Source organism: Chlorocebus sabaeus, chromosome 19 (assembly GCF_047675955.1).
Source record: "Chlorocebus sabaeus isolate Y175 chromosome 19, mChlSab1.0.hap1, whole genome shotgun sequence".
Lineage (NCBI taxonomy): Eukaryota > Metazoa > Chordata > Mammalia > Primates > Cercopithecidae > Chlorocebus > Chlorocebus sabaeus.
The window spans coordinates 18,383,860-18,406,036 of NC_132922.1; the positions used below are offsets into that span (position 1 = coordinate 18,383,860).

Below are 22,177 nucleotides of genomic sequence, written 5' to 3' on the forward strand. Positions count from 1 at the left end.
ATCAGATGGCTGTAGATGTGTGGTATTATTTCTGAGGACTCTGTTCTGTTCCATTGGTCTATATCTCTGTTTTGGTACCAGTACCATGCTGTTTTGGTTACTGTAGCCTTGTAGTATAGTTTGAAGTCAGGTAGCGTGATGCCTCCAGCTTTGTTCTTTTGACTTAGGATTGTCTTGGAGATGCGGGCTCTTTTTTGGTTCCATATGAACTTTAAAGCAGTTTTTTCCAATTCTGTGAAGAAGCTCATTGGTAGCTTGATGGGGATGGCATTGAATCTATAAATTACCTTGGGCAGTATGGCCATTTTCACGATATTGATTCTTCCTATCCATGAGCATGGTATGTTCTTCCATTTGTTTGTGTCCTCTTTGATTTCACTGAGCAGTGGTTTGTAGTTCTCCTTGAAGAGGTCCTTTACATCCCTTGTAAGTTGGATTCCTAGGTATTTTATTCTCTTTGAAGCAATTGTGAATGGAAGTTCATTCCTGATTTGGCTCTCTATTTGACTGTCACTGGTGTATAAGAATGCTTGTGATTTTTGCACATTAATTTTGTATCCTGAGACTTTGCTGAAGTTGCTGATCAGCTTAAGGAGATTTTGGGCTGAGACAATGGGGTTTTCTAAATATACAATCATGTCGTCTGCAAACAGGGACAATTTGACTTCTTCTTTTCCTAACTGAATCCCCTTGATTTCTTTCTCTTGCCTGATTGCCCTAGCCAGAACTTCCAACACTATGTTGAATAGGAGTGGTGAGAGAGGGCATCCCTGTCTTGTGCCAGTTTTCAAAGGGAATTTTTCCAGTTTTTGCCCATTCAGTATGATATTGGCTGTGGGTCTGTCATAAATAGCTCTTATTATTTTGAGGTACGTTCCATCAATACCGAATTTATTGAGCGTTTTTAGCATGAAGGGCTGTTGAATTTTGTCAAAAGCCTTTTCTGCATCTATTGAGATAATCATGTGGTTCTTGTCTTTGGTTCTGTTTATATGCTGGATTATGTTTATTGATTTGCGAATGTTGAACCAGCCTTGCATCCCAGGGATGAAGCCCACTTGATCATGGTGGATAAGCTTTTTGATGTGCTGCTGAATCCGGTTTGCCAGTATTTTATTGAGGATTTTGGCATCGATGTTCATCAGGGATATTGGTCTAAAATTCTCTTTTTTTGTTGTGTCTCTGCCAGGCTTTGGTATCAGGATGATGTTGGCCTCATAAAATGAGTTAGGGAGGATTCCCTCTTTTTCTATTGATTGGAATAGTTTCAGAAGGAATGGTACCAGCTCCTCCTTGTACCTCTGGTAGAATTCAGCTGTGAATCCATCTGGTCCTGGACTTTTTTTGGTTGGTAGGCTATTAATTATTGCCTCAATTTCAGAGCCTACTATTGGTCTATTCAGGGATTCAACTTCTTCCTGGTTTAGTCTTGGAAGAGTGTAAGTGTCCAGGAAATTATCCATTTCTTCTAGATTTTCCAGTTTATTTGCGTAGAGGTGTTTATAGTATTCTCTGATGGTAGTTTGTATTTCTGTGGGGTCGGTGGTGATATCCCCTTTATCATTTTTAATTGCGTCGATTTGATTCTTCTCTCTTTTCTTCTTTATTAGTCTTGCTAGTGGTCTGTCAATTTTGTTGATCTTTTCAAAAAACCAACTCCTGGATTCATTGATTTTTTGGAGGGTTTTTTGTGTCTCTATCTCCTTCAGTTCTGCTCTGATCTTAGTTATTTCTTGCCTTCTGCTAGCTTTCGAATGTGTTTGCTCTTGCTTCTCTAGTTCTTTTAATTGCGATGTTAGAGTGTCAATTTTAGATCTTTCCTGCTTTCTCTTGTGGGCATTTAGTGCTATAAATTTCCCTCTACACACTGCTTTAAATGTGTCCCAGAGATTCTGGTATGTTGTATCTTTGTTCTCATTGGTTTCAAAGAACATCTTTATTTCTGCCTTGATTTCGTTATGTACCCAGTAGTCATTCAGGAGCAGGTTGTTCAGTTTCCATGTAGTTGAGCGGTTTTGATTGAGTTTCTTAGTCCTGAGTTCTAATTTGATTGCACTGTGGTCTGAGAGACAGTTTGTTATAATTTCTGTTCTTGCACATTTGCTGAGGAGTGCTTTACTTCCGATTACGTGGTCAATTTTGGAGTAAGTACGATGTGGTGCTGAGAAGAATGTATATTCTGTTGATTTGGGGTGGAGAGTTCTATAGATGTCTATTAGGTCTGCTTGCTGCAGAGATGAGTTCAATTCCTGGATATCCTTGTTAACTTTCTGTCTCGTTGATCTGTCTAATGTTGACAGTGGAGTGTTGAAGTCTCCCATTATTATTGTATGGGAGTCTAAGTCTCTTTGTAAGTCTCTAAGGACTTGCTTTATGAATCTGGGTGCTCCTGTATTGGGTGCATATATATTTAGGATAGTTAGCTCTTCCTGTTGAATTGATCCCTTTACCATTATGTAATGGCCTTCTTTGTCTCTTTTGATCTTTGATGGTTTAAAGTCTTTTTTATCAGAGACTAGTATTGCAACCCCCGCTTTTTTGTGTTCTCCATTTGCTTGGTAAATCTTCCTCCATCCCTTTATTTTGAGCCTATGTATGTCTCTGCGTGTGAGATGGGTCTCCTGAATACAGCAGACTGATGGGTCTTGACTCTTTATCCAGTTTGCCAGTCTGTGTCTTTTAATTGGAGCATTTAGTCCATTTACATTTAAGGTTAAGATTGTTATGTGTGAACTTGATCCTGCCATTATGATATTAACAGGTTATTTTGCTCGTTAGTTGATGCAGTTTCTTCCTAGCCTTAATGGTCTTTACATTTTGGCATGTTTTTGCAATGGCTGGTACCGGTTGTTCCTTTCCATGTTTAGTGCTTCCTTCAGGGTCTCTTGTAAGGCAGGCCTAGTGGTGACAAAATCTCTAAGCATTTGCTTATCTGTAAAGGATTTTATTTCTCCTTCACTTATGAAACTTAGTTTGGCTGGATATAAAATTCTGGGTTTAAAATTCCTTTCTTTAAGAATGTTGAATATTGGCCCCCACTCTCTTCTGGCTTGAAGAGTTTCTGCCGAGAGATCTGCTGTTAGTCTGATGGGCTTCCCTTTGTGGGTAACCCGACCTTTCTCTCTGGCTGCCCTTAAGATTTTTTCCTTCATTTCAACTTTGGTGAATCTGGCAATTATGTGTCTTGGAGTTGCTCTTCTCGAGGAGTATCTTTGTGGCGTTCTCTGTATTTCCTGGATTTGAATGTTGGCCTGCCCTACTAGGTTGGGGAAATTCTCCTGGATGATATCCTGAAGAGTGTTTTCCAACTTGGTTCCATTTTCCCCGTCACTTTCAGGCACCCCAATCAGACGTAGATTTGGTCTTTTTACATAATCCCATACTTCTTGCAGGCTTTGTTCATTTCTTTTTCTTCTTTTTTCTTTTGGTTTCTCTTCTCGCTTCATTTCATTCATTTGATCCTCCATCGCTGACATTCTTTCTTCCAGTTGATCGAGACGGTTACTGAAGCTTGTGCATTTGTCACGTATTTCTCGTGCCATGGTTTTCGTCTCTTTCATTTCGTTTGTGAGCTTCTCTGCATTAATTACTCTAGCCATCAATTCTTCCACTTTTTTTTCAAGATTTTTAGTTTCTTTGCGCTGGGTACGTAATTCCTCCTTTAGCTCTGAGAAATTTGATGGACTGAAGCCTTCATCTCTCATCTCGTCGAAGTCATTCTCCGTCCAGCTTTGATCCGTTGCTGGCGATGAGCTGCGCTCCTTTGCCAGGGGAGATGCGCTCTTATTTTTTGAATTTCCAGCTTTTCTGCCCTGCTTTTTCCCCATCTTTGTGGTTTTATCTGCCTCTGGTCTTTGATGATGGTGATGTACTGATGGGGTTTTGGTGTAGGTGTCCTTCCTGTTTGATAGTTTTCCTTCTAACAGTCAGGATCCTCAGCTGTAGGTTGTAGCTGTAGGAGATTGCTTGAGGTCCACTCCAGACCCTGTTTGCCTGGGTATCAGCAGCAGAGGCTGCAGAAGATAGAATATTTCTGAACAGTGAGTGTACCTGTCTGATTCTTGCTTTGGAATCTTCCTCTCAGGGGTGTACTCCACCCTGTGAGGTGTGGGGTGTCAGACTGCCCCTAGTGGGGGATGTCTCCCAGTTAGGCTACTCAGGGGTCAGGGACCCACTTGAGCAGGGAGTCTGTCCCTTCTCAGATCTCAACCTCCGTGTTGGGAGATCCACTGCTCTCTTCAAAGCTGTCAGAGTCGTTTGCGTCTGCAGAGCTGCTGCGTTTGTTATTATTTACTGTGCCCTGTCCCCAGAGGTGGAGTCTACAGAGACAAGCAGGTTTCCTTGAGCTGCTGTGAGCTCCACCCAGTTCGAGCTTCCCAGCAGCTTTGTTTACCTACTTAAGCCTCAGCAATGGCGGGCGCCCCTCCCCCAGCCTCGCTGCTGCCTTGCCGGTAGATCACAGACTGCTGTGCTAGCAATGAGGGAGGCTCCGTGGGTGTGGGACACTCCCGGCCAGGTGTGGGATATGATCTCCTGGTGTGCCTGTCTGCTTAAAGCGCAGTATTGGGGTGGGAGTTACCCGATTTTCCAGGTGTTGTGTGTCTCAGTTCCCCTGGCTAGGAAAAGGGATTCCCTTCCCCCTTGCGCTTTCCAGGTGAGGCAATGCCTCGCCCTGCTTCAGCTCTCGCTGGTCGGGCTGCAGCAGCTGACCAGCACCGATCGTCTGGCACTCCCCAGTGAGATGAACCCAGTACCTCAGTTGAAAATGCAGAAATCGCCGGTCTTCTGTGTCGCTCGCGCTGGGAGTTGGAGACTGGAGCTGTTCCTATTCGGCCATCTTGCTCCGCCCCCCGCAAAATTTTTCTTAAGGTATATTTTATGATGGGAGCAGCTCGTAGCCTTTGATAGGAAGTTTTCTGCATGCTTAAGGTAATGTGAAAGTGTTTGGTAAAGAGTAAAGCACAGTAAATATTGCATACAGCGTATTCTGTCCAGTGCCTACACTTGCCATACATGTACTCAAACGTTGCTTTTCACTTTCCTTGGTACCAGGTTGAAGGCGTTTTCTACGTCAATGATGCTCTGGAGAAATTGATGTTTGAGGAATTAAGGAATGCCTGTCGAGGTGGTGGTAAGTACATTAGAGTGTCACTTGTATTAGTGCAGTAGTGCCTTCCCTGTGGCCTGAAAAAGTGATAACTCAATTACAATTTTGAAATATTGTCAAGGAGTGATTACAACTTAAGGTAAGACCAAAAGAACTGACTTATTTGTGATCACATTGTTAGCCAGTTGACGTTATAGAAAGGATTTGAAGCTGGGTGGAACTCGTTTCTCAGCTAACCTTGAACAATAAGAGCAAGTGACCTACCATTTGTTTTACACTTACTATATTCCAGGCATTTTACTAGGTGCTTTGCGTAGATTATCTCATGTAATACTTGCAGTAACTCTAAAAGGAAGATATTATCTCCAGCTTATAGATGTGTAAGTCAGAGCTCAGTGAGGTTAAACATAACAGAAAACCAAACACTGAATGTTCTCACTCGTAAGTGGGAGTTGAACGTTGAGAACACATGGATACAGGGAGGGGAACATCACACACCGGGGCCTGTCGGGATTGGGGGGTAAGGGAGGGATAGCATTAGGAGAAATAGCTAATGTAGATGACAGGTTGATGGGTGCAGCAAGCCACCGTGGCACATGTATACCTATGTAACCAACCTGCATGTTCTGCACGTGTACCCCAGAACTTAAAGTATAATAACAAAAATTTAAAAATTTTAATTTGCCCACGGTCACATAGCTTTTTGATGACAGCCAGAATTCAGATCCAGTAGTGCCTGATTTTAAAGACAGTGTTCTTAACCAGTACACTAATTAGGCTTACTGAACTTCAGTTGTCTCATCCATAAAACAGGAATCATTACACCTATCTTGCAGGGCTGCAGCAAGGTTTAGAGATAAAATGCATGAAGCTCTATGATAATCTAATGGTGATAGTATAGAAATCATCTAGTGTTGGGCCGGGTGCAGTGGCTCATGCCTGTAATCCCAGCACTTTGGGTGGCCGAGGCGGGCGGATCACGAGGTCAGGAGATGGAGACCATCCTGGCTAACACGGTGAAACCCCATCTCTACTGAAAATACAAAAAATTAGCCGGGCATGGTGGCGGGCACCTGTAGTCCCAGCTACTCAGGAGGCTGAGGCAGGAGAATAGCGTGAACCTGGGAGGCGGAGCTTGCAGTGAGTGGAGATCGAGCCACTGCTCTCCAGCCTGGGCAACAGAGCGAGACTCAGTCTCAAAAAAAAAAAAGAAATCGTCTAGAGTTACCCCTTTCATTTTTTAGATCAGCAAACTAAAGCCTTCCCTCCCCAACCAGGGTATGCTCACTTGTCTAAAATAACATAGCTGCCAAGTGGCAGAAATGGGACTGGAGCCCCGTATCCCTTCATTCTCAATCCAGTGTTTTCCAGAGCTTCCACATTGCCCTTCTTTGTCACTTAGAATAAACCAGCACTGATTTTCTTTATAAAGGGAACTACTGAAAGAATATTTTTTTCAGGCCAGGTGCCCTGGCTCACGGCTGTAATCCCAGCACTTTGGGAGGCTGAGGCAGGTGGATCATGAGGTCAGCAGTTCGAGACTAGCCTGACCAACATGGTGAAACACCATCTTTACTAAAAATACAAAAGTTAGCCAGGTGTGGTGGCCCACGCCTGTAATCCCAGCTACTCAGGAGGCTGAGGCAGGAGAACTGCTTGAACCCAGGGAGTGGAGGTTGCAGTGAGCCAAGATCAAAAAAAAAAATTTTTCAAATATTAATAACGTAAAATTTGGTATTTGTATTTTACATCCCAGTACAACATTTGCAAGCAGCCTTCTCATGGTATATGCAGAACACTGACAGCACATTTGTGGCTATCTTTCCTGTTTGTCTGCTTCCTTCTTGAAGAAGCTCCCTTCCATCTTGCATCTCAAATATCGTTCTAGGCTTTGTTGTCTTAGTAGCCCTGATGACTACCTCTTCATGTTATACAGTCTAGAAACATGAATATAATTAATGCTAAAACTCAAGTGTGTTGTCTTTTCTAATACCCAATTTTTGTCTTCAGGTGTTGGTGGCTTCTTGCCAGCCATGAAACAGATTGGCAACGTGGCAGCCCTGCCTGGAATTGTTCATGTAAGTCAGAGTTCAGAGCTTTAATCATTTATATTTCTTAAAGTCCATTGAATGGATGAATGGCCATGCCTGATAATGGCCTTTGGACATATGTCTAAAAAATAATTTAGACAATGACCTTTGGACAGCCCGACATAACTGTGAAGCCTGGCTCAGTGGCTCATGCCACCCGCAACACTTTAGGAGTCCAAGATGGAAGGATTGCATGAGCCCGGGAGTTCAAAACTAGTCTGGGCAACATGGCAAGACCCTGTCTATACAAAAAAAGATTAGCCAGGTGTGATGTCACATGCTTGTAGTCCCAGCTACTCAGAATGCTGAGTGGGAGGATCACTTGAGCCCAGGAGTTCCACACTGCAGTGAGCCATGAATCACGCCACTGCACTTTTAGCGTGGATGACAAAGTGAGACCCTTTCCCTAAAAATAAAAAATAAAAAGAAATAACCATGGACCTAAAGAAATAATTGAATCTGGATGGCATTTCAGTTTCTGGATGCCTTTGGCTAGCATCTGTAAGTGTTCAAGAACCTTTGAAGTAGTTTTTATGTTTTGTTTCTTTATTATGGTGACATCATTATTCCTGGATCAGTGCACCTCCATTGTAAGTTTCACTTCATTGTTTCAATGTAAGTTTCATTTGGTTGTAAGTTTCACTTCCCATACAGAGGATCATTGAAGAAGAAATGGCATGGAGTTTAAGGGTTAGCACTGAGGGGGAGGAAGAGAGGACAGCATAGCCCCCACCAGTCTAACATTCGTATTCTATCATTAGAGGTAGATGTTGAAAATGGATCTATTCGGCAGACATTTTTGAGGTCTTCTTTATGCCAGTTACCATGTTGGGCACTTGGTAGAGGGAATGAAATGGTATGACTTGTGTATATAAGGAAGTTGTTAGTGTCTGGGTGTCTGCATGTCTGCTGTGTTTGACCTGCATGCTTCCTGGGTCAGGGTCCTTTCCTAGGCTCCGCATATAGGAAGTCTACAGTATTTATACCATCAAATGGATTACATTTGGCTGTGATTACTGATGACCTCTATAAATCAGGTATTTTCCTCTTAACCTGACAAACCAACATTTGCCAGTGTCTTAATATTGTTTTTAAAATGTAATAGTACATTAAACTTAGTATGTATTACTCCTGTATCATGTTATTTTGAGGCTTTTCTGTTTTGGATTTCCTTAACATTCAGATCTTATAAAAAGGTTTTTTTCTCACTGTATTTAGCTTTGTGATTAGGAGTTCTTACGATTTCCCTGAATAGACAAGATTTTGTGAAAACACAGTCTTAATTTAGGGAGAGCTTCAGCCTGCAGCCTCTTTGAGAATCAGTGTCAGGTCCATCAGGGCAACCAGGGTGGCAGGTCAAGACACTTGTATTTCACTTTCTAATTCTCTTTCAGCGATCTATTGGGCTTCCTGATGTCCATTCAGGATATGGATTTGCTATTGGGAACATGGCAGCCTTTGATATGAATGACTCTGAAGCAGTAGTATCCCCAGGTAAGATTACTGTGCACATCTGCTGTTAAGTGTGTAGCTTTGGCCAGGCATGGTGGTTCATGTCTGTAACCCCAGCACTTTGGGAGACCGAGGCAGGTGGATCACGAGGTCAAGAGATCGAAACCATCTTGGCTAACATGGTGAAACTCTGTGTCTCTACTAAAAATAGAAAAATTAGCTGGGAGTGGTGACGTACACGTGTAGTCCCAGCTACTTGGGAGGCTGAGGCAGGAGAATCATTTGAACCCAGCAGTCAGAGGTTGCAGTGAGCCGAGATTGCGCCGCTGTACTCCAGCCTGGTGACAGCAAGACTCCGTCTCAAAAAAAAAAAAGGTGTAGCTTGTCTCTATGGACCATAGCCTTTGTGAAACAGAGCACTTCTCTCCATGTGCATGACTGAGTCTCATCATGTTCTGTCATTTTTCTTTGAGGCTGTTACAACATCAAGCAAAGCAGATTTTCAGTGAAAATTTTGGGAGGCTCCTACCAAACGTCATGGTATTCAGGCTTTGGCTACAAAACAAACTGGCAATTTGTTTTTATCTTTGTAACTCAGTTACCTCATGGACACATCATGTCTAATAATGTTAATGACCATAGAGTATTAGTAGATTAGACGAGTTCAACTGTGTAAAATATTTAGAACAGCGCTAAGCACATAGAACATATTCAGTAATATTGTCATTGTTATTCAGTGATAACATTGAATATACAGAAGGCTGTACATGCCTTCTGCTGTGGTTATGGGGTGCTTTCAGTGAATATTCTATACCAGAAATATCTGTGCTGTTAAAGAGTGTGAATTTAGAAATGAAGTTTAAATGACGTCTTGAGAGTTCTGCTTCTAGCAGTGGTGGACTGGGTTGTTTCAGACCAATCCCTGCTGAAAATAATGAGAAAGGTTGGGGTAAAAAACATTTTCTGAAATCTGTTTGAAGGCACAGAAAATCTGCTAAGGCAGGAAGAATTTGCGAGGTCAACATCTAGAGGAAAAGAAGAAAAAGGTCCAGATATGTGAGCCCTACATGTAGGGCTATTTTGAGGTGACTGCAAATTTCAGTCAATAAGAATATACATGATTTGAATGATCCAACAACAAACTTGACACTTGACCTCTAATATACATGTGTGGTTGTGTGTGTGTGGTGCACTTGCATTGCAGTGCAGCCAAGCAGTGCAGAGTATACATTTTTTTCAAATGCACAGTTTACCGAAACTCTCCACATGCTGAGCCGTAAAGCAGGCATCAAATTTCAAAGCGTTGAAATCATATAGACCAGCAGTTCTCAAACTTTTTGCACTTGGGACCACTTTAGTAAAAATTATTGAGGATTGATCTCAGACTCTTACCAATGTTTATCTTATTGAAATTAAATGTTTTTAAGATGAATATATACATGTCTCATTATCCATTAGAACAAAGATGTTATGTCATATAGCTTTTGAGAAATCTCACTGTACAGTCATGGGAGAATATGAATAAAATAGATAATGTCTGAGTATTATAAAATGAATTTTACACACCTGAAATGGTCTTCCCCCTCGCCCCCACCCCAGGGTCTCTGGACCATGCTAAAGAACCCACTCATATAAGAGGGTATTTTCTGACCACAGTGGAATTAAATTAGAAATCATTTAAATAAAAACTAGACCTAGCACTTTGGGGGGCCAAGGCGGGTGGATGGCTTGAGCTCAGGAGTTTGAGACCAGCCAGGGACAACATGACAAAACCCCATCTCTAAAAAAAAAATACGAAAAATTTGCCAGGCATGGGGGCATGCACCTGTAGTGCCAGCTACTTGGGAGGGCCAAGGTGGGAGAATCACTTGGGCCCGGGAAGCAGAGGTTGCAGTGAGCTGAGATCGTGCCACTGCCCTCCAGCCTGGGCGACAGAGTGAGACCCTGTCTCAAAACAAAAAAACTAGAAGAAGTTTGGGAGGCCAAAGCAGGAGGATCACATAAGACCAGAAGTTTGAAACCAGCCTGCACAACATAGGGAGACTCCCATCTCTACAAAAAGTTTTAAAATAGCTGGGTATGGTGGTGCACACCTGTAGTCCTAGCTACTCGTAAGGCTGAATCCAGAGAACCAGTTGAACCCGGGAATCTGAGGCTACAGTGGACTACGATCACACTGCTGCACTCTAGTCTGGCATAGTCTCAAAAAAGTATCTCAAAAAAGAAAATCCATATATTTGGAAATTAGTGTGCTTTTAAATAACCCATGAGTCAAAAACAAAACTATGGAAATGAGAAAATAACTAATGTAAGTAGAAGATACTTATGTCTAAAAATTGACATTGAGTTGAGTAAAGGAAACCCTTGTATGCTATTGGAGGGAGTGTAAATTGGCACAGCCATTATGGTAAACAGTATGGAGATTCCTCAAAAAATTGAAAATAGATCCATATGATCCAGCAATCCCATCACTGGGTGTATATCCAAAGGAAATGAAATCAGTATCCAAAGAGATACCTGCCCTCCCATGTTCACTGTAGCGTTGTTCACAGTAGTCAAGATATGGAAACAACCTGAATGCATTATTCAACCTTAATAAAGAAAGAAATCAATCTTTTAAAATCGAAGGGAAAAGACAGGGAATCCTGCCATTTACTACAGCATGGATGAAACGAGAGGATATGCTGAGAAATAGGCCAGACACAGAAAGGAAAATACTACCTGATTTTGCCCATATGTGCAATCTAAAAATGTTAAACTCTCAGAGAGTAGAGTGGTGCTAACAGGGTGGATGTCAGTCAGAGTATACAGAATTTCAGTTTTAAGATGAATGAGTTCTGGAAATCTAATGCATAACGTAGTGACTGTAGTTAATAATAATATATTGTAATAGTGTATTGTATTACTTTTAATGGCAAAAACCACAATTACTTTTGCACCAGCCTAATACCTATAGTCCCAGGCAATTGAGAGGCTGAGGTGGGAAGATAGCTTGAGCCTAGGAGGTGGGAAGATAGCTTGAGCCTAGGAGCTGGAGGCTTCAGCTGAGCTGTGACCTAGCCTGGGCAACAGAGCAAGACCCTGTCTCTAAATAATATATTGTGTACTTGACATTTTCTAAGAAAATAAATCTTAAGTGTTCTTACCAGAAAAACAGAAGAGGAAGTAACTGTGAGATCATAAATATGTTAATTAGCTTGATTGTGGTAATTATTTTACAATGTAGATGTACATTGTGTACACCTAAATATATACAGTTTTTATTTACCATTTATTTGCCAGTCAGCTCTCAAGCTAGGGGGAAAATGATTTAAAACATACTTATGGGCCAGACGCGGTGGCTCACACCTGTAATTCCAGCACTTTGGAAAGCGGAGGCAGGAGGATCACTTGAGCCCAGGAGTTTGAGACCAGCCTAGGCAACATGGTGAAACCCCACCCTACAAAAAATGCAAAAGTTAACCAGGCGTGGTGGCACACGCCTGTAGTCCCAGCTACTCAGGAGACTGAGGTGAGAGGATTGCTTGAACCCAGGAGGTCGAGGCTGGTATGAGCCATGATTACTCCACTGCACTTCAGCCTGGGTGACAGAACAAGACCCTGTCTCAAAAAAATAAAAGCCAGCAGGGCGTGGTGGCTCACGCCTGTAATCCCAACACTTGGGAGGTGGGAGACCATTCTGGCCAACATGGTGAAACCACATCTCTACTAAACATAAAAAATATGAGCTGGGTGTGGTTGTTCACACCTGTAATCCCAGCTACTCGGGAGGCTGAGGCAGGAGAATCACTTGAATGCAGGAGGCAGAGGTTGCAGTGAGTCGAGATCGCGCCTGTGTACTCCAGCCTGGTGACCGAGTGAGACTCGGTCTCAAAAATAAAAATGAAAAATCAAAGTACTTATGTCTAAAATTTTCAGGTTACTGTCCTTTTTGAATGGAAACATGCAGCCTTAAATGCATGAATTAGGAAAGAAGAAAGGCTGGAATATCAGTGATCTTAGAAAGCTAAAGAAAGAACAACAAATTATACCCTAAAAAAGTAGAAAGATGGAAATAATTAGGAGTAAAATTAATGAAAAGTAAAGATATATGATAGAAAGGACCAAGAAAGGCAAAAGTTGGTTATTTGAAAAGACTGAAAAAATTCATGAACCTCTGAAAACAGTGGTCAAGAAAAAAAGAGAGGCACATTTTGGTCTCTGTTTTACATGTTACTCAATGTTCATTGCTGCCTCCCTGGTCCATAAAGGGCCTTTAGTATGTATGTTACTTTAGATTATCTTGGTGTCATCAAGCTTTCCCCAGCAGAGAACCACTTTGTTGTCTACTTTAAAGCATAGTTGCTGGGCGCAGTGGCTCACGCCTGTAATCCCAGCACTTTGGTAGGCCGAGGTGGGTGGATCACGAGGTCAGGAGATTGAGACCATCCTGGCTGACATGGTGAAACCCCGTCTCTACTAAAAATATAAAAAGTTAGCCAGGCGTGGTGGCGGGTGCCTGTAGTCCCAGCTACTCAGGAGGCTGAGGCAGGAGAATGGCATGAACCCGGGAGGCGGAGCTTGCAGTGAGCGGAGATCGCGCCAATGCACTCCAGCCTGGACGACAGAGCGAGACTCCATCTCAAAAAAAAAAAAAAATAGTTATCTGTAAAAGAATGGGTATCTTTGGCCGGGTGCAGTGGCTCATGCCTATAATCCCAGCACTTTGGGAGGCTGAGATGGGTGGATCACGAGGTCAGGAGATCGAGACCATCCTGGTTAACATGGTGAAACCCCGTCTCTACTAAAAAATACAAAAAATCATCCAGGCATGGTGGCGGGCACCTGTAGTCCCAGCTACTCGGGAGGCTGAGACCAGAAAATTGCGTGAACTCGGGAGGTGGAGCTTGTAGCGAGCCGAGTTTGCACCACTGCACTCCAGCCTGGGTGACAAGGCGAGACTCCCTCTCAGAGAAGAAAAAAGAAAAAAAGAATGGGTATCTTTATAGCCCTATATCAATGGCAAGAAACTGCAGGTAACAATGCCTTACCAGCTGGTTTTGCTATAAGTTTTCTCTATTTTGTAGGTGGTGTCGGGTTTGACATCAACTGTGGTGTCCGCTTGCTAAGAACCAATTTAGATGAAAGTGATGTCCAGCCTGTGAAGGAGCAACTTGCCCAAGCTATGTTTGACCACATTCCTGTTGGGGTGGGATCAAAAGGTGTCATCCCAATGAATGCCAAGTAAGAGCACACGTTTCCGGTACATGATATGGGAGGGATAACAACCACATGACCTTCAACTTCCTTTCCAGTGCAGTATACTTGAGAGATGAGGATTGTTCAGTTACTTTTCAGGAAGTAGTAAGAATTGTTTTTTTAAGCATGACGTTCAGCCCATTTATTGGAGACATAAGTCAACTGATGATGTAACAGCCTTCGACATTTGTGGATGTGTTTGTAATAACATCATATCCACCAATGTTTATTGAGCACTTTCTATGCTCAATCCAGGAAAAGTGTAGTTTTTCCTGGCAGTGTTTTAAATGTTTCAGATGAAGATTAAAGCTTGTACCCTCTAAGGATTTAATATACGTGTATCTCAGCTTCAAAATGGAGGTGCAGTAAGCCATTCAGAACTTCTGTGAAGATGGGAAAAGAGCTTAAAATTTAACCTGTGTTGCCTGAGGAATTCTTGATACCTTCATTTATTTGACTGTAATTCTTCATAAATCATTACGGTGTGTACCTGGTCGAATTAGTGGTTAGAGAATGATAGCTGATTAAGGTTACAAAGTTGTTGATGTTGTTTTTTGTCTACTTAATCACTACCTCATGGAATTCAGGATCAGAGAGGCAAAACTGAATATAAAAAAGATTTGAAAATTAACAAGTAGCCATATAAATGTCAAGTAGAACTACAATGATGTCTAATAGGGCATTTGCCATTTTATATTGCAATTATTTATATGACTACATTCCTCAAAAAAGCAGTTACTGAGAGCTTAAACTTTGTATCTTACTTAAGGCCTGGAACACAGGCGATAGTAAATGTCAGGTTTTCCTCTCCCCTTTAAGATGTGATCATCCTTAAGTTTTGCTCTGCCTCGGTTGTGAAATGACTAGTACCTTTTATACTTATCCAGAGACTTGGAGGAGGCCTTGGAGATGGGGGTGGACTGGTCCTTAAGAGAAGGGTATGCCTGGGCTGAAGACAAGGAGCACTGCGAGGAGTACGGAAGGATGCTGCAAGCTGATCCCAATAAGGTTTCTGCAAGAGCTAAGAAAAGAGGCCTTCCTCAGGTAACTCACTTTGGAGGGGCAACATATTAATTATTTTTCATATTTTGTTTTTATTGGGGGAAAGACCTATGTCTTACATTTAGCAGACATATTCCCAGGTTTTTTTTATGGTATATCAAAAAATACAATTGGTTTATGCTTCATTTTTATTCTAAAAAAACCATCAGGGATGGATGCGGTAGCTCACACCCGCTTTCGGAGGCCAAGGAGGACCACTTGAGGCCAGGAGTTCGAGACTAGCCTGAGCAACATAAAGAGACTTAGTCTCTACAAAAATTAAAAAAAAAAAAAAAATTAGCCAGGCGTGGTGGCAAATGCAAGTATCCCAGCTACTCAGAAGGCTAAGACAGGAGGACTGCTTGAGCCTAGGAGTTTGAGGATGCAGTGAGCTGTGATCACGCTACTGCACTCCATCCTAGGTGACAGAGCAATCAGGAGCTTGCAAATATTCAATAAAATAAGAAATAATGAATTAGAAGTGAATGTGAGAAAAATAGAATGTTTATAAGGTTCATACGTCAAAATTATATATATACATACTTTGACAGTCTGCAGATGCTATCCGTGAGATACTAGATGTTTGAAATTACAGCTAGTTGTGAAGGCTTTGCCACTAATTCAGTGTGACACGTGGGCAAGACTGTCTTCTTCTGGATCTCATTTTCTTATAGAAAACCGGGATGGTTAAAACTAGGCAACCTCTAAAGACCCTTCCAGCACTGACATTCTCTGGTTCTCTAAATCATCTTTTAATATTAGCTCTAGTTGTGGTATATGTTCTTTCAGTTATAGATAATGGTGGATGTCCATGAACTCATAGATGTTTCAAAATCATTTGAACTTAGACCTTGTCTAAGAGTCGACATTCACCAACATTTATCCCAAAATTTGACTCTTCATGATGTTTAAAATATCCCATGAACCATTTAAAAGCTTGATGTTTTGTTTGTTTGTTTATGAAGCTTTTTTTAAAAATTAATTTATTTACTTTATGTTCTGGGATACATGTGCTGGTTTGTTACATAGGTATACATTGGCCATGGTGGTTTGCTGCACCTATCAACCCATTATCTAGGTTTTCAGCCCCACATGCATTAGATATTTATCCTAATGCTCTACCTCCCCTTTCCTCCTCCTCCCCGACAGGCCCCGGTATGTGGTGTTCCCCTCTCTATGTGTTCCCATTGTTCAGCTCCTACTTCTGAGTGAGAACATGTGGTGGTTGGTTTTCTGTTCCTGTGTTAGATTTTTATAGGTGTATACCAAGCATATCATGATATAATACAATTTAGGAGCTAGTCTACGTTATTTTGTTGTGTAGAATATTGTAAATGAAGCACTTCTATAGCTTAGGAATTTTTTTGTTACAGAAACACTGTTTCTATGGTTATTTTGTTGTTAGTTTGTTTTTATCTTTTTGGTTTTTAAATAGATTTTTTTAAAAAACTGGAATAAAAGCTATCTTACCAGACATTTTTACATTTGCAGTTGGGGACCCTGGGAGCAGGCAACCATTATGCAGAAATCCAGGTTGTGGATGAGATTTTCAATGAGTATGCTGCTAAAAAAATGGGCATCGACCATAAGGGACAGGTGTGTGTGATGATCCACAGTGGAAGCAGAGGCTTGGGCCACCAAGTAGCCACAGGTATATTCTAGACTTCATACTAAAATGTACATTTTATGGGCAACCAGATAGAAATTTAAGAGCGAAAACTCTGAAATATACTGCATGGGTTTTATCCTGAGTCCTCAAAAATCAAATAACTTGAACAAATTAACTTCACTGGACCATAACTTTCTTGTCTGAAAAAATGAGTATAATAATGATTTCATATAGGATTATCATGGAAAGTTAATAATATATGTAAAGCACTTAAATCAGTGTCTGACATTAGTAAGCACTCAATAAATGTTAGTTGCAGTTATCGTTATGTTTACCCTTATGAGTTACTATCTGGCCAAGAAAGAGCAAGAAAATATTTAAAGAGTGGAATTTATGAAATAGGCATTCATTTGGCAGATAATGTACGTATTGTATACCTGCTCTGCAACATTAGGTGTTATGGTGGATTTGCTGATGAAATAGGCTGATACTTTGCACTCAGATTGTCTCATGAAGTAAAGGTCATGTCCGTTTAGAAGAAAAAATAAATATTAAAAGGTAGCAATTAATAATATAGGAGAGTCAAACAAAACACATTTAGGAAAAAGATTTTGGAGATGGCTTCATGGACCCAGTGTTGAGCTCAGCCTCACAGTTTGGACAATTACACACAAAGGACATTGGTGACAAAGGCAGCATGAACAAAAGCAGGAAGCAGCGAAATATTGGATAGGTCCTTTTGGATAGCGTGTGAAATAATGTATGAATTGTGACGGTTACTACAGGACTGAATGAAGCAGGACGAATGCAGAAATGAAAACAAAAAAACAAAAGAAACTGTTTTAAAGGACTCGGGGCTTCCTGCTTCTAGTGAGCAAGGGCCTTGAGCTTCTACAGCCCTTCGTATTTATTGGGTAGAAAAAGCAGGGAGGAGGAGGTAAGGTTGGTCAGCTGCTTGATTGATCGCAGGTTCATATTATTAAACAGGCTTCACATGTGTCTAATCACAAGAAACATGTGCCTGGAGTGTGGCTGCCCTCAGCATTCCTTCTGGGCGACAGACACAGTTGTCAGCTTGCCAACATCCTGCATTCGTGAAACAGTTTGCTGTTTACTCATGGTATACTGAGTTGTTCACGACCCTCATTCTTTCGGCTTCCAACAGTGAATAAATGAAAAGGTATACAGATGTCCGGAAATTGTTACAAGCTTTAAATTTCATGTTACAGATCAGCCTCTAGTGCATTGTATTTTGTGAGAATTTAGTAATTTGTGCCAGCCTGACCCTTTAGACTATTTAATCTAGCAGATGTATAAAGCGTCGACTGGTGTTTCAGAACATTCCCCTGGATTCGATTAATCATGAAGGCAACAAAATGTGTTTTACTACTACTATTCCTATTCATTCACATGTTGAGAAAGGAGTAATGAAGACCATACTGTGGCTATTTGTTTACACATCCCATTCTCTTTCAAGTTCCTAGAGGGCAAATGCTGACTTTGTGTCCCACAAACTGCCTCTGCACTCTGAACGATTCTCAAGTACATCTTGACTGAGCAAATAGATGAACTCAGAAACACATTAAAGGGAAAGTTGGCTTTCACTTGGCTTTTTTGTGGAATGAATTTGAATGTAGCCTGCCTTTCTGCAGTAAATCGAAACTGTTCATTTCGGGGAAAGCTAACTCGTTTGGACTTTGCTGCTCTTGTTCCAGATGCACTGGTAGCTATGGAGAAGGCCATGAAGAGAGACAAGATTATAGTCAATGATCGGCAGTTGGCTTGTGCTCGGATCGCTTCGCCAGAGGGTCAGGACTACCTGAAGGGAATGGCAGCGGCTGGGAACTATGCCTGGGTCAACCGGTCTTCCATGACCTTCTTAACCCGTCAGGTACAGTCGACGTTGCTCTTCTGTTCCAAGTCATTCATGATGATAAGTGCTTTAAAACATAGTGCAGTCCAGGCCGGGTGTGGTGGCTTCTGCCTGTAATCCTAGCACTTTGGGAGGCTGAGGGGGGCGGATCATGGGGTTAGGAGATCGAGACCGTCCTGGCTAACACAGTAAAACCCCATCTCTACTAAAAATACAAAAAATTAGCTGAGTGTGGTGCTGGGCGCCTCTAGTCCCAACTACTTGGGAGGCTGAGGCAGGAGAATGGCATGAACCCGGGAGGTGGAGCTTGCAGTGAGCCGAGATTGCACCACTGCACTCCACCCTGGGTGACAGAGCGAGACTCCTGTCTCCAGAAAAGAAAAAACATAATGCAGTCCAGTCAAAGCCTATGGTGTTTGGTTTCGGAAATTCACATAGTTAATGTTCAAAATTCCAGAGAAGTGTCCAAGGTTTTGGTATCATCTTAAACTAAATCATCAGAGTATCAAGCATGAGAAGTGAGAGAAGAGAATCCAAATTATTCCTAGAATTTGTCTTGAACAGCATAGAGAATCGAAGTGCCATTGACTAAGATTCAGAAGGCTGGGGAAGAAGCAATTTTGAAAGGTGGGATCAAAAGTAGCCAGGCAGCTTTTCAACCAAAGATGAAAATGAAGAAGATGAAAATGATGTGGTGGCATTTGCTATGTGGTCTAAAAGACAGCTTTTGTCCTTTACGTGAGATAATCTTACAACTACTTTTGAGCTTTTAAATCTTTTACTCCCTTCAGAACAGACTACCTGAAATCAGTGAGATAAGTCATGAAGAGCTGAAGATGAGTCCTGAAGTTCTGGCTGCTTTTATCTTCTGTGTTTTCTTCTAGGCTTTTGCCAAGGTCTTCAACACAACCCCTGATGACTTGGACCTGCACGTGATCTATGATGTTTCTCACAACATTGCCAAAGTGGAGCAGCATGTAGTGGACGGGAAGGAGCGGACACTGTTAGTACACAGGAAGGGATCCACCCGCGCTTTCCCTCCTCACCATCCCCTCATTGCTGTTGATTACCAAGTACGTAGCACTGCATTTGTAGTTTTAAGCAGTGGGAGCACGATTTAGATCGTTGCAAATGTGAATTATATTTAAAATAGCAGCAGTTGTGGAAAGAAAACACTCTGTCACCCATGAGAACAGTGATTCCCAATTTTCCCTGAAGCAGTAGCTCCTCCCCCCATCATTTGTGCTTGCAGTGGTGCCATGTGCTAACTAGAAAGTGCTGCAGGAGGTGTATTTTACTCCACTCCTGTGAATTGAGGCCTTTGAATTAGTGGAAGACAGGATTAACTCAGTTACAGAACATAGTACACTCAGTCTGTTTCGTTCCTCCTGTCCTCTTGGTGTCTGGCTGTGGTGGAGTTAGAAAGACCCCATAGTCTGCTCGCTCCTTTTACAGATGAGAAACCCAAAACAGAGAAGACAAGCACCTTGCTCAGGATGGTGGTTCTAGCAACACTTCCCTACACTTTTGGATTTTGCTTTGCTTTTATTTTGACTCTTCTGCATTTTTACTGGTCCTCACATTTTCACTGTCATCCACTTCCTTCCCCTCCGAATTATCAAAGAATCAAAGTACTATCTTAATATAGTTTACAAGCCACGTGTTTAGAAGTGTGGGTTTCTCCTACAATCCTACAGTGCAAGAGAAAATTTAAATTTTATGCATACAAAGCTTATGCTTTTCTGAATTTTAACATGTTTCATTTATGTGCATCCTCAGCTCACTGGACAACCAGTGCTCATTGGTGGCACCATGGGAACCTGTAGTTATGTTCTTACTGGCACTGAACAGGGCATGACTGAGACCTTTGGAACAACCTGTCATGGAGCGGTAAGGAAAACAGAAACTTCCTTAGAAATGCTTTCTTCAGTTTAGCTATTGTTTTCCATTTTGACGGTTAAATGTAGCCGACTGAACATTAACAGAGTTGAGACTTGGGTCTATCATGTCTTGTATTTCAAATTGTTCCCCATAATGTATACTATTTAGTAAACTGACTGGGGTCATCTAGTATCTCTACCTTAGTGAGATCTGGTAGGATTAGGGACCGTTTCTTATCTCTGCAAGTCCAGAAAATCCAGACTGGGAAATTGTCACACTAGCTGAGCTTACCGTAACTAGTTTATAAGTGGTGGAACTTTAACGGATGCAGATATCACAGTTGATCTCAGCGATTGGCTGAACCTGCTCATTTGTTTAATTTACCCTTTCCTATTGTGTAGGCCCACTCGGGACTGCAAGGATAGGCCCTATTTGCAAATTAGAGCCCATGTACAGTCTACACACACACCCATTTCAAAACACGGCCTCTCATCTTCTAAGCCCAGGGGTCAGTAAACTCTTCCCATAAAGGGCCAGACTGTAAATATTTTAGGCTTTTGGGACCAGATGGTCTGTGTACCAGCTATTCAGCTATGCCATTTCAGTGCAGAAGTACTGTGTAAATGGGCAATGCTGTGTTCTAATAAAACTATTTTAGGCCAGGCATGGTTGCTCACACTTGTAACTACAGCACTGTGGGAGGCCAGGGCAGGAGGAGCACTTGAAGCCAGGAGTTCAAGACCAGACTGGGCAACATTAGCGAGACACTGTCTCTACAAAAACTTTTTTAATTAGCCAGGTGTGGTGCCACACCTGTAGTCACAACTACTCAGGAGGCTAAGGCAGGAGAATTCCTTGAGCCCAGGAGGTTAAGGCTACAGTGAGCTATGATTATGTCACATAACTCCACTCTGAGTGACAGAGGGAGACCCTTTCTCAAAAAACAAAATAGTTCATTTTAAAAAGCAAGTGGTGGCCCAGATTTGGCCCATACACTGTAGTTTGCCAGCCCCTTTTCTAAGCCATCCAGAGTGTTGAGCCAGTGTTGAAATGGGAAAGAGAAACTGTCCAGAATACCTTCTTCTAGGACAGACCTTCACAAATGTATTTAATCCTACTTTTTTCTCTGATTGTTTCTCATTTCTAGCTGCCTCCCAACTCCTAATTTTAATGCAGTGGTTTTCAACAAAGGTGTTCCCGCTACCCCCACGGGGACATTGGCAATTTCTGGAGGCTTTTTTTATTGTCACGGTTTAGTGGGAGTTGCCATTGGCATTTAGTGGGTAGAGGCCAGGGATGCTGCTGAGTACCCTGCACAGCACAGCCTCCCAACACAGAATTCTCTGGTCCAAAATCTCAAAGGATATGGTGAGGCTTAAAAGGCCTGCTACCAGTTTGATAAAGTAGAAAAAGATGGTTTTTAAAGCTCCTTTTTAGTGTAAGAGAAAAGCAAGGAAAGGGCATATAATCTCAGGATTTGAAGTGAAGTTCATTCCTTTCCCATTCTAGGGCCGTGCATTGTCCCGAGCAAAATCTCGACGTAATTTAGATTTCCAGGATGTTTTAGACAAATTGGCAGATATGGGAATTGCAATCCGTGTTGCCTCACCCAAACTGGTGATGGAAGAGGTAAGTGAAATTCTGATAAATACATGAATATTTATTGTTCCCCATTTGTAATTTATGTCATTCTACAGAGATAGCAATTTAGGGTATTACTAACAGAAATTGTTTGGGTTTTTTTTTTTTAATGACCTCAATTTTCTCTTATGTTCCTTGCTTAGCTTATTTCAGTTTTATATTTTCTTTTATTTTGGCTGAAATTATGAGCCAGTTCCTTAAGAATGATTTTTACTGTTCATTTTATAGTCTCCATCTACATACTA

At 41.7% G+C, this 22,177-nt stretch overlaps 1 protein-coding gene across 1 annotated transcript in view; it reads left to right on the forward strand.

Moving 5' to 3' along the window:
• Positions 1-22,177, forward strand: part of RTCB (RNA 2',3'-cyclic phosphate and 5'-OH ligase) — a 32,283-nt gene that overhangs the window by 4,753 nt on the left and 5,353 nt on the right. The window contains exons 2-11 of the mRNA XM_007975576.3: positions 5,053-5,131; positions 7,118-7,185; positions 8,592-8,691; positions 13,716-13,872; positions 14,775-14,931; positions 16,420-16,579; positions 18,253-18,428; positions 19,295-19,483; positions 20,190-20,300; positions 21,801-21,920. Of these exons, the coding sequence (XP_007973767.1) occupies positions 5,053-5,131; positions 7,118-7,185; positions 8,592-8,691; positions 13,716-13,872; positions 14,775-14,931; positions 16,420-16,579; positions 18,253-18,428; positions 19,295-19,483; positions 20,190-20,300; positions 21,801-21,920 (1,317 nt within the window). The remainder of the gene's footprint in view (positions 1-5,052; positions 5,132-7,117; positions 7,186-8,591; positions 8,692-13,715; positions 13,873-14,774; positions 14,932-16,419; positions 16,580-18,252; positions 18,429-19,294; positions 19,484-20,189; positions 20,301-21,800; positions 21,921-22,177) is intronic.